The sequence below is a fragment of the Amphiura filiformis genome, chromosome 3 (assembly GCF_039555335.1).
Source record: "Amphiura filiformis chromosome 3, Afil_fr2py, whole genome shotgun sequence".
Taxonomy (NCBI): Eukaryota; Metazoa; Echinodermata; class Ophiuroidea; order Amphilepidida; family Amphiuridae; genus Amphiura; species Amphiura filiformis.
The window spans coordinates 11,029,106-11,042,813 of record NC_092630.1 but is presented as its reverse complement, the minus strand read 5'-3'; the positions used below and the strand labels follow the sequence as shown (position 1 = coordinate 11,042,813).

General features: G+C 34.1%; 1 protein-coding gene across 4 annotated transcripts in view; it reads left to right on the top strand.

The window, feature by feature from the left end:
* LOC140148023 (glutamate receptor ionotropic, NMDA 1-like) overlaps nt 1-13,708 on the top strand; it is a 239,146-nt gene that overhangs the window by 147,529 nt on the left and 77,909 nt on the right. For all 4 annotated transcript variants that reach the window (XM_072169856.1, XM_072169855.1, XM_072169858.1 and 1 more), the window contains exon 2: nt 5,614-5,802. In XM_072169856.1, coding sequence (XP_072025957.1) covers nt 5,614-5,802 — 189 coding nt within the window. The remainder of the gene's footprint in view (nt 1-5,613; nt 5,803-13,708) is intronic.

The following is a 13,708-nucleotide window of genomic DNA, read 5'->3' as shown; positions in this document are numbered from 1 at the left end:
AATAAATGCTATCTACTGAAGATGGTGGACTAGAATCATGAAATGCACTTTCATAATGTTTGTAATTAACATGCAATATCTATCAATTTTTGCATCATGAAAGCAAACAAGAGATATTTAATTTTTTTTCACAAATCAGAGGTATGGTAAAGATGATCATGACTTTAAATTTAATGTTTAAAAATAAAATAAAAATGTCATCATGTATTTCATTATTCTCAATTAAGCAAAATAAAGTCAGCCATGTTTTTGCAACATTCAAATCAGAAGTGCTTGTAAGAACTCTATTAATACAATCTGTGTAAATATTATTTTTCAGACATTTTTATTTTAGACATGGAAGTCTTGAATACTAGTATAATAAAACCAAGAATAATAAAAGAAACAAGCCATCCCTTAATAATCAATTCCAAACTAAAAATAAGGTCTTCTGATGCATGACAGTCAGAATCAATTTGAGGTGTTTGGGTGACATATCCTCACAGACAACTCGGATAACTATATACAGAGTTGTCCCCTAGAGTGCATAAATGGTAAGTACACCCAGGAACTGGAACATGACATGTCAAAAACATTTCACTTTAGGGATCAAAATACACCAATTCTATTTATAAGAAATGCACTGGATTTATTTTCTATCTGTGGTAAGCTTATGCAGTGTACATCCAATTTGTGATTCTAACCAATTTGTCAATCAATACATACAATAAGGCCTCGGATTCAGGCATTGTGAATTTCGTTTAATTGGATTGCACACACAATATCCTATTATATTATTAATGGAATCTGAGACAACATCAGGGTTGATGTACTTGATTATTAAATCCATCTAAGTACTGACTGCTCAGCGCAGGAGACAAGCAAATCCACACTCATACCGTCTTCACATAATTACCCTCCTACTCACAAATCCCCCATATCATCAGTTTGACCTAACTTGATCCAAGCACGCTTAATTCAATATTTTCCAACTTTGAATACCTGTAATAGACATACCTGCAATACTGTTAAAACCAGTTTTATCGTTCACTTGATTGTTTAAATCAAAAATTGGTTGATATCCATCATAGTTAATCCAGGTTCTTCTCCATTTTATAAGAAAAGAATCCATGTCCATAGGTTTGATTTTACTGAGTGTATAGCCACCTTGGACTGGATCAAGTTACATATAATAACTTAAAAGTAAAAATAAAGCTAGAAACACTGATGCCGACCAAATCATGATTTGCAGCATTTGGTAATCCCCGTAAGGAGGTAATGCTAGAGTCGACCCAATTGCTACAGGATAAAAAATAAGCTTAGCACCATAGCATTATGCAGGAAAGAGTAACCATAGAGATGTCTGCAGAGTGTAGTAAAGTATAAATGTGACACGATCAAGGGGAATGAGTCGGATGTCACTAACATTGATTCTGAGATATTGGCAAAGAAAGTGTTAAAATTCTTTTGTTTTCTATTGTTTTCAGCGATCGATAAAGTGATGTAATTCGCAAAGAAGAGTCATATCAATTTGGGGTTTCCAGTTTCTGAAAGCTCTAAATGTCTTCTTTAAAAACATATGTAAAACTCATTTTCGACCAGGGTCGACATGTGACTCGTTCCCCTTGATCATGTCACAAATGGTAAAGTGTAAATAAGATATTCTTTTACTATCATAATTGTATTATGAATTATAAAGAAGGGATTTGTTTCGTAATAAAGATATTGTACTGTCTGAGCTGATAAGCTCATTTACCAGAAATAATGAATGAACCAGAATACAAGGAAGATGGTAACAACAATTTATACTTTCAGCATAAAATTGAAGTATTAAGCAGTATGCAGACTCTGAGTATTAGACGTACAATATTGTATGTAACATATCTACGCTATTTAATCTATTGCCATTCTATTTCCAGTAATGTTTAATTTCTAACGAATGTTTGATGAAGTAAAATCGATAATATGTTATGTATAATATCTGGTAGAAATATATTATCGATTTTACGTCATCAAACATTTGTTAGAACTTAAACATTACTGGAAATAGAATAGCAATAGATTTAATAACGTAGATATGTTACATACAATATTGTACATCTAATAAAAAGTCTGCATACTGCTTTAAAAACAGAAAAGACCCAGAAATTTGTTCAAAACACAGTGATACATAATTTATGAGAGGATAAAACTTAAGCTTATAATAACACCATACAGAGGAAGCAGACTATAATAACTCTATGCAGAATGAGAAAGATGTAGGCTAAACCAGTACTTTAAGTAGGTTCCAAGTAGAGTTTCTTCCACTGATTTGGAGACATGCCGCAAAATAAGGCCATAGGCTTAGAAATAAAATGCTGTGTCGATGTCGGACATAATCCTTGAACACGGCAAAAGTTCCAAGTCAACAAAAACATCTGCATCCAGCAATGCTGAGGTCTTCATCAGTGCTTGGGCCCCAGTTCTATAAAGTAGAAATACTCTGAGACTCGTTTCTGACTAGAAAACATTTGCACGGAATGTTTTCTAACCTGAGCAGAAGAGTCACTTCTGCGTTGTGATGTTTACTGCAGAGCTGCCAGATAAAAGAGGCATTCCAAGTATCAGCGTTTAGGCGCTCAAACTGCGCCTATGGCCTTATTTTGTGGCATGTCTCCGAATCAGTGGAAGAAACTCTACTTGGAACCTACTTATCATAACTTTTCATGCAGACGTAGCCACCTCTACTTTATTAACTTTAAACCAGTTCTTTGCTCTTTATGACAGTTGTTTGCATGCATAGTTTAAGATTCAAAAATTTACGATAGGGTACAAATAAGCAGATGCTGGGTTTTGTAACATGGAGTAATCTAACTTTCTGACAGCCACACAGTCACAATTTCCTTTTATGATTGGCTGAATATTGTTACATTCTTATTCAGTTGGTGTGTCTTGTCAAGAATACATTACGACATGATATAGCGGATAGTCATAAGACATGCAATGGATACATGCTTGTTGATCCTCAATAATCGCGCAATAATGCGTTCACGTAATACACGTGCGCGAATTAATAATGCTGTTCAGCTGCTTAGACGACCGTTACATTCATTTAAAACAACAGGGTTGACTTCACAAAAGTAACTTTATTTTTCTTGGAAAAAATTGTTGTTGATACTGGCTGCACCAGCATCCACTCCTCAAAATATTGGCCAGCCCATCCATTATGACACCATATTAGATAGGCAAAAGACAAAATCCTGTCTTTTATTCTCCATTTTTTTTTCTAAAAACATGTAATGGGAAACCCAGATTGCTGTGCAAGATATTTCTGTCTCTACCACTAAATGAACTATGGATGTAGTGCACTTTCTGATGTTGTTTTTAAATCCCTTGAATGTCTTCAAGATGTGGAGCTTTTGTTTATTACGGGACACAGTTTAGAAATACCTAAACACCCGTAAGCAGTTAGCAAAGCCCAGGGACAGATGTAGAAGAGGAGTTTTTTTCATGTGATTTTTTTATTTTACATACCAGAATATCATGCTTTTACACAGTTCTCCAAAGATACCTTGCCTGGGGATCATTTAAGTGTAAAAGTAGCTTGGTGGAGATAAGTGGCTATTTTGAGATTCCATATTATGGCTAGGGGTTACAAAATAATCATGAACTACTTCAGAGAAGGCCTGCTTTTTTCATTCAAATTGTCTCAGAAAATCTGGAAAAAAGCATTAATTTAATATTTGTTTTGTAAAGTTTTTGAAATTTTGCCAATTTGTTCAGTAAATAAAGCTTCAGTTGAAACTGAAATAATTTGAAAGTTCAGATGATTAGTTTTTGTAGGAGTCTTGTCATTTAATTTGGTATATTGTTTAGGTCATTCACAGATGTATATTTGTAATAAAACCAAGACTCCTCTACCCAGGTTAGGCTAATTATAAAGAAAACTTCTACAAAATTTTAATAATATAGATCTTGCAATCTACTGGATGTATAACATATGGAATAAAAAGTTGCTATCTTAAATACTGTAGATTTACTAAAGGAAGGATTTAAAGCCATATTATAACATTAAAAAAATAGATTAATATTTATTTTCCATAAAATGTTAGCTTTTACTGTCAAATATGTCCCCTTTTAATTTTGAGCCGAATGAGTGAGGTATAAAAGCAAAGAAAACTGGAATTTACTACCGTAGCGCCAATGCATGCTCCCGCGGTTGTAATATGGTACGATCCTCTGATGTGTATGTGTGTATGAGTCCTGCACGCCGTGTATGTATTGTGCATGTGTTATGAACATCGCATACATGTTCGACTAATATTTCCATCATAATAATAAAACGCCGGTTCCATCATTTTATTAAAAATCTCAGATTTTGACAAAACTACAGCACCTAAAGTCTTGATTTTTGCAGAGTATCTTTGTTTACTAAAGTACATTACAAAATTGTAAAAACCAGAATTTAACATTTTTTTGAGGACATTCTTCCCAGCAAATGTTATAATATGGCTTTAAGGGTAGTTTTATTAAGCTGCAATGCTATTTACTGAAGTGGGGCTCTGTGAGAGCAAAAAAGAATCATTGACACTTCTTTTTGTGTGAGATATAAGCCAAGTTGTTATCTGCTGAAGTTTACTTGAGGAATGAAATCGTACATCATGGCTTTAATATAAAGTGCTGTATGTGCCAGGAGGCACTCATGGTGCTTTGCAATAACAAGTACCTAGTATATATTGTAATAACAAGTACATAAATGAAAGTGTTTGGCAAAATTAGTGAATATAAATAGAATTAATTAAAATACATCCTGGAAGAGGAATGGTTCTTGAAATTCTTTTTTAAAAACATGTAAGCTCTTGCAAAATGTTAGTAGTGGCCGAAGATAACTTATAAAGAATTTGCATGCACTGCTATTTACTGGAGATAGCAAATCTCAAAACTAAATACGTTCAGTGTAAAACCACAAGTTAACATGGACCAAAAAGCATTCATTTGTAGCATTGGAGGGATAGACTGGTTTTCATTTCCATTTTTCTATGTTTTTTTCCTATCATTTAGCTACATAAATATGGCAAAATGTCCAAAACACCCTTCCTACATCTTTTCATAACTGTTTAATAACAAGTAAACAGGGGCATAGCCAGCTTTTTTAGTGGGGGGGGGGGAAATAATTTTAAAAAAAAAAATTTGGGGGGGGCAAAGATGACAAAAATATCCCAGTTGCATCTTTATGACCTAATATTATTAGTGAGATATAATTTTTTTAATAAATATACTGTTTGTTAGAGGTACTGTACATCTAAAATCTTAAGAGTTTCCCCCAAAAAAGGCTTTACTTGGATAATGTGCATGCTTAGTGTGCAAAAATTTTGTATTTTACACAAGTTTTACCCATGACTGGGGTGAATTTTGGTGGAATACAGGCTCCTTGTTCTTTTCTTTTTCCTTCCCAATTTTCTCTTTTATTTTTGTCAGGGGGCACTACCTGCTGGCTACACTACTGCAAGTAAACAAATTTCTCTAAAACCGCAATGCAACTTTATGAACATTTAATGTTTCTGACCAGCTGAACATATAAATAAAGTATATGTACATAGCCGATATTTTTCATTGATTTTATCTCTTTACCTTCTCATCACCTTTCCTCCGCAGGACATTCACAAATCATATCTGCGCACTGTGCCCCCTTACTCCCACCAGGCATATGTATGGGCGGACATTGTCGATGCCTTTGGCTGGAAGCAAGTTGTAGTGATGACCACCAATGACCAAGATGGCCGCTCTATTCTGACGCTACTGAGACGTACCCTGGAGGAACATGCGGATTTGTACAAGTTTGAAGTAAGTTCACTGTAATCATGTCTTCAAACTCTTTACATACATGTACAACACTAGCCAGAGAAAAATTGCTACACAACTTAAAGACCCATTCAGTGATCCCAGCACAAGTGTAAATTGTTTATAAATTGCTTAAGTGAAGGATATAAGTCATTCAAATTGTCATTTGGTATTTTTAAAATGACAAAAAACAAAGAAAACAGCAGTATTGACGAAGTTGAAGCCCCATTCAAATTACAGATTCATGTCTTATTTTGTCTTAAATGAACCCCTAGCAGGCTATGTTAGCACATTTATGACAATGACAAAGGTACCAAAAGCTGAATTTTGATGATTTTTACGATTGTCCGGATGAGCAAATCACTGAATGGGCCTTTAATAATGTTTAAAAAACACTTTAAATATATATGTAGAGCACTACACAGGATAAATCTTTACACAAAATATGTAAAATATATGTTAAAATTTACACAAAACATATTTAAAAAACTCTTTACATACCTGTGCAGCACTACACAGAGAAAACTCTGCACACAATCCTATATAAAATGTAAAATTTAGACACAATTTGTTTAAAAATACACAACTCTTATAAAATGAAAAATGAATAGGAAAACTTCTGTAAGCATTTATACCTAAGGCAATAGAAACAAATTAGTTCGATCTTTGGATTGACCAATGATGCTTGGTCGATCCTTATTATATATGAAATCAATTTTAATTGATTTCATAATTGATTTCATAATAGTAAATTAAACTTTACTATTGTAAATTGTGATAAAATAGTAATTTGTATACCTGTAGTGATATTTTCCAATATAAATTTAGCATTAATTCTAATTAGTGTTTATATTTCATTAATTACAAGCATCAAAGCAGCGATAGTCGATCTAAAGATCAAACAAATTTGTTTCTGATGCCTAAAGAAGATGGACACCCAATCATGCTACATTAGATATTAGTAAGAGTTGATGACCAATAATTATTATCACTAATTTGTGTGGATTTCAATGTGCCGCTTTAAAAGACAATTAAATGTGTTCCTTCTTGACATACTGTATATATTTCTTGTCAACTGCACCTGTTCGCATCTAGCAGATTAATGAAGTCAATTTCCCAGTTGTATGGAACTGATCTGTATGTGTAACCAATAAAGCTTTAAGGCAAGGCAAACAACAACAAACTTACCAGCCTGGCCGGCCTCTTGCAAGCATTGGCTTAAGTAGTTATATGTGACCAGTATGTATAATAGTCTTGTCGGTCAGTTAGAAGTTGTTGGTCAGCTAGTATATGTTAAGCAGTTTATTTTGATCAATTCAGGTTTACCTAATAAAAGCTTAAGGATATTTACTAGTAAGTCCTACCAGATTTTGTCACAAGATTTTTTTTTCACTAAAAGTCTTTAAAGCAAGAAAAATAACAACAAATTAATAGCCTGGCTGACCTCTAAACATTGGCTTAAGGTGGCTGTGTACTCTCAGACATGCATGTAGTAAAAGTGCAATAACTTTGTAATTATTCACAAAAACATATAAAAGTATACATTTTTATGAAGGCAAGACATCAATAAATCTTAATATAAATACAGATTTGGGGTAAAAACAACAATTTTGAAGAAAATCACAAAAAGTGAGTTTTTGGCAATATTTGTTAGGTACATCATAACAAAAAACACTCTTTCCAAAATATTTTATTTTGTTTTTAGCTCAATCTTGAGGCTCCATTCCAAAACCGATTTTTTATTTTTTTTTATATTGGCCTTATTTTTGAGATATTGACCATATAAGGCATCAAAATGAACTTTTAAAATTCAAAACGCCTATTTGCACAAAATGATGCCCAAAATCGGAAATAGACCAAAATATAAAAAAATGAGAAAACCGTTTCTTGAGTCGATCATGCTTTTTACGATGATCATATTTGCTTACCTATAGATGCTGTATTTATTGAGTTATCGTACCTAAATCGTCATTTTACCGAGAAAATGAACATTGAAATAATGGCCGTTGAAGTTTAAAGGGGTCACATTTTGCACTTTCATCGAATCTCACAGGAGAAGGCGACAGTTTTCGCTTTTTGTAACTTATATTACGTGAACATCGGGTAAATCCACAGCCCCTTGAGAAGTTTGAGCGAAATCCATTCATAACTTGATATTTAAATCGGGGAAAGAACTTGAAAAAACCCACATTTTATCAGCTAAAACGGAGCCATTTGACCACTAGGTTTTTGTGAAATCAGTACTTCCGTGGTGTTTCCATAAGATGCGCCGCGCATGCAGATAATCGTCGCGTATGCATCGCGTATGTGTGCGTTAACAAATTGCGCGAGACGCAACGCGATGAGTTGTTGCGCGCGTGTACCTTGCTGGTACAACAAAGATTTTCTTTCCTTTTCAATTTCAAACACGAGTGGAATAGTGAAATAAAATCCTTAAAATATTGCAGTTGGAGTTTACAAATCTGGATTTTCATTCCTTGTATTTATAAAAAAACATAACAAGGTACAAACATATCATAAAAACTCAATTTTGAGAAAGAAACAATGCTGATATCAGGTAGTTTATCAAAGCCTTATCTACTACTGATATCAGGTAGCTTATCAATGACTTATCTACTGCTGATATCAGGTAGTTTATCAATGACTTGTCTATGCTGATATCAGGTTGTTTATCAATGACTTATCTACTACTGATATCAGGTAGCTTATCAATGACTTATCTACTGCTGATATCAGGTAGTGTATCATGACTTATCTACTGATATCATGTTGTTTATCAATGCCTAATCTACTGCTGATATTAGGTAGTTTATCAATGCCTTATCTACTGCTGATATCAGGTAGTTAATCAAAGCCTTATCTACTGCTGATGCCAGGTAGTTTATCAAAGCCTTATCTACTGCTGATATCAGGTAGTTTATCAAAGCCTTATCTACTGCTGATAGGTAGTTTATCAATGACTTATCTACTACTGATATCAGGTAGTTTATCAATGCCTTATCTACTGCTGCTATCAGATAGTTAATCAATGACCTATCTACTGATATCAGGTAGTTTATCAATGCCTTATCTACTGCTGATATCAGGTAGTTAATCAAAGCCTTATCTACTGCTGATATCAGGTAGTTTATCAAAGCCTTATCTACTGCTGATATCAGGTAGTTTATCAATGACCTATCTACTGCTGCTATCAGGTAGTTTATCAATGACCTATTTGCTGACATCAGGTAGTTTATCAAAGCCTTATCTACTGCTGATGTCAGGTAGTTTATCAATGACCTATCTACTGCTGCTATCAGGTAGTTTATCAATGACCTATCTACTGATATCAGGTAGTTTATCAGTGACTTATCTACTGCTGATATCAGGTAGTTTATCAACGCAGTGACTTATCTACTGCTGATATCAGGTAGTTTATCAACGCCTCTACTGCTGCTATCAGACAATGACTATCTACTGATATCATGTAGTTTATCAATGACTTATCTACTACTGATATCAGGTAGTTTATCAATACCTTACCTACTACTGATATCAGGTAGTTTATCAATGACTGATCTACTGCAAATATCAGGTAGTTTATCAAAGCCTTATCTACTGCTGATGTCAGGTAGTTTATCAATGTTTTATCTACTACTGATATCAGGTATAACTTTCTAGTACTACTAATGTCAGATAGTTTATCAATGACTGATCTGCATATTTAGTAGATTTAATAAAGTTGTATTTTTTTGGCAATATATGGTCACAAGATTTTCCTTATCACTTGTGTTTGTAAGGAACAGAAGTTTCATTTTTTCCCTTTTTCCTTATTATCCACAAATCAAAATAATATAATCAACATGACACATGCTGAATTTGCTTAAACAGCTGTGTGATATCGAGTTAATTGTTTAACTCATAATCTCAAGCTTGTGACCAGCTTAACTCAACTAAATTAGATTTCCAATCTTCTTGCCATGTTATAGAAGGTTCAGATGCTGTTGTACACTCAACCATGAGAGCATCTAAAATGCACATTTTGCCATGATAATTTTTTACCTCAAAAGCTGGCAAATCTGCAGGGATGTTTGTATAACGGTTCTTTACCTTCTCAGATCTGATTTTATTATAAAAATATGAAGACAACACTGAAAGCCATATGTGACCCCTCAGCACAACTGAGCCCTGAAGTCGCCAATCATCATTTTTGAGATATTCAACCAAAATATTCTGCTTGAAATTAGCTTTAAAATGATGTATACGGTATCATGTCTATAGTACTTGACATTAAAGTAGTGAAAAATCAATAAAACAGTCAATAAATCCTTTGTTTCCTATTGTTTATTGTTAAGTTCGATGGAGCATATCTCAATAGTGGCACTGGCGACATCCGGGCTCAGTTGTGGAGGATGGTCACATATTATAACATTTGCTGAGGAGGACGCCCTCAATATTTTTCAAAATTTTATTTTTTTACATGTTTATATTGTACTTTGGAAATCAAGACTCTAGGTGCTGTAGTTTTGTCAAAATGCGAGATTTTGAATAAAACGCAGGAACTGTTGTTTTATTATTACGATGGAATTATTAGTCGAACACATACACAATGTCATCATACACAGTATGTACATGGTATGCAGGACAGTGATCTACACAGCAAAAGATTTTACCATAACATGACCGATGGTGTGATACATTTCCAATTTTCTTTGCTTTGCCTTAGTTGTTTGACCCAAAAATAAAACGTGATATATCTGACAGTAAAAGCTAACATTTTATGGCAAAGAAATGATAATCTATTTTGTATGAAAATGTTGAACAAAATGCTAAGAGCCTCTTTGAAATGAAAATTCAGTAAAATATTATTAGTTTATGAGTAACCTCCAATTTGACTAGAAATATGAAAGTCAACTATAGCAATCTACAGTTTTTGTAAGTATTTTTATTCAAAAGAGCGCATCTCCGAGGAGCTCTGAAATGTAGCCGCACAAGATAGGGTTGTCTTAAATACAAATGAGACCTGTTTGAACAAAATGAGCGTAAAGTTGCCATGGAAAAAATGATTTGGTTCATGGAACATGGCGAAACACAATAGAAAACAAAGGAATTCTTCTTTGAAATACTGACTTTTGAAAACCAAGCAAGAGCGCACTCCTGGCAAGTAAAAATATCATTTTAAAGCTTATTTTCCAGAAATTGTGAATCTGGTCATAACTCAAAAACAAAGATTTCCTCTGATTTTGTGAGAACAGGTCTCAAATAAGATTTATATTTCCGTCTTGCATCACCCTTTTATTTCTCTCTTCCTTCTTGGAGTACCATGTGATAACACCAAAAGGTTTAAGTCTAGTTAACCTTATTATATTCAATGAACATATGTGCCAGGTAGTCCGAGCCCCGTGGCAGATAGAGCGGTTGCTTTTCTTATTTAAATTGGTCTCATGTCATATTATTTACTGCAAACCACACTCTCAGCGACTCGCACCCTTTCCGGTCGGTGCTGCTGCCAAACCCTTTGGCATCTCTGCAGCTATTTTGTGTGGGAAATTAATTTTACAGTCAGTCATATCTGTGTGTGCAGTGATTTATCAGCACAGCTTTACTTTAAGCTTACTTGCGCATCTTTTCTATATGTGACTTGCCGTAAATGTCCTCATCTTTTGTAAAATGGGCATGATCATATTCATAGTGTATCTCATATTTTTCATGCCCATTTTACACTGCACCTCAGAATACAATTGAGGACATTTACGTCTCATTCGTGGTGTACGGTCATATTTGCTATATTTTCATGGTTTGAAGATTGTTGTGTGGATATAGATGCTTAGATAGATTAATGATTAGCATAGATGGATAGTCCAAGGAGCCAAGGGCATTCACATATTTGGAGTACGTGCAGGATACTATTGGTCAAAAAATCTGTCTCCCCTGTTTGTCAGTGGGGAACAGGCAGGAGAATTTTCAGGTTTAAACCTGAATTCAAGCTTTTTTGTTATTCAAATTTTTGCACATTCTTTTAATTTCAGCCCATTTTTGCCTCGTTTCAAAAGACTTCAAGTTTTTTAATGGATGATCATTCTCATGCCTGGGGGAACGTGCACGTGAAGTTTCTTCACTTCTTCATGTAAACTTATGATGTACAATTTTTGTCAAATTTTAAATTTGTTATTCTTTACCTAAAATGTTGAAATAATATTAGTAATAATGGCTATCAGGAAGGGTGTCTGTCCATTTTAAGCAGAAATAACTAGGTAAAGTTGAAAGAAGCCCCACTGGCTATTTTGGCCGTTTTAACATGGAGTTCTATGGGGGGTTTGATGTGTAAATTATGACATTATCTTGGAAATTGCTCTATTGACCTGACAAAGTAACACAAGAAATTTAGCTGATTGCATTTAGGTGTAAGTGGGGACATGAGTAAACAATATAAATATAGCAAAATATCAGGTTTAAAAACATTTAACCAATTTCATATTATAAGATTATTCATTCTTCGTCTTGTTTACACACACAGGCGAAGCAACCGCATAAATGCACTAACAGCACTCTCAATTAGAGAAAAGACACATAATGTAGTTGTTGTTTAAAGCTCAGAATATTTTCTTTTCTCGCGAAGAGTTAGAGAAAATGCACTGCAGCATGCAAGGTTGATATATAGAGGTAGGGTTACATAACACGAAGCAATTCCTACTAAGAAGAGGCTATGAGGGGGACTTGTTTTTTTAACCAGTAGTATACATTGGCTTAAAAAATCTTTATTGTACCTGTACTTCATGTTGAAGTTCATATCACTGTTCTTCAGGCATTGTTTGCATCAATATTCACGACTGACATACAAAAATATTTTCACTTTTGCATATTTTTATTCCAGAAATGGTTTTCTCTTTTTTATTAGACATAATAGTAAACCCAGTCTACAGAGGTCAAATAGAAATACTATTTTAAGAACAAATGTCTACTTACAATGAGGATCTTTTGTATCTAAAACAAACAAATAATAAAATGATTGCAAAATATATGCACATGGGAAATATAATACATGTACAAAATATTGAGGGTGTATAAAATTCATATGGAGCTGCCTAATGTGTATATTCCATTTGGAATTCATACTCCGTCTGTGAAGATATTTGCAAAATCTTCCACAGGGGAGTCCCGGGGTGTGGATTTTAAATGGAATACTCAAGTTTGGCTTTTACATTGGAAAATTGGCCTTGTGAGCCGTATTGTTTGTAATAAACGCCCCGGGGGCGTTGCATTTTTCCAAATGGGGGGCGTTTATTGGAAGTGAATTGTCAGTGAAAGAAGCTTAAAAATCAGGTTCAATTTCCCGATGGTCCTCCTGTTAAAAGGAGGGATTTAAGACCATACAAGATGGCGGCGCCCACTGAAAATTACAATTTCGTGGGAAATACAACAAAATTACACCTGTAAGTGCATGGAATTAGTGAAATTTTACCATAATTAGGCAATGAATGGATGGGAGTTGAGTCAAAATATGTTTTTTTCCATGCAATTTAGCGATCGTGACTGCCATTACTGATGCAAGTTTTAAGCTTACCTACACGATATGGCATGGAAATGTTTGCATTTTTGTCAATTTTTCACACAAAAATTGGAGGGGGCGTTTATTAGAGGGGGAGCGTTTATTACAAACAATACGGTAATTAAATAAATGCCTTGATTTTGTTTGTTCAGACCAATTTCTGAAGATATTGTGCCATACAGTTGTACAATTTTGGGCCATATGGTTTTAGCTGGAATTTAATACTTAATAACAGACACTGGTTCGTGTGAACACATGCTAATTTTGACTCCAGGCTCAAAAACAGATCATGAGACATATAGGAGATGGGCAGACAGACAGAATATATGAAGAGCTTTGTTTCAAAACCCCTTACATCCACTTGCCCATTTTGAGAACACA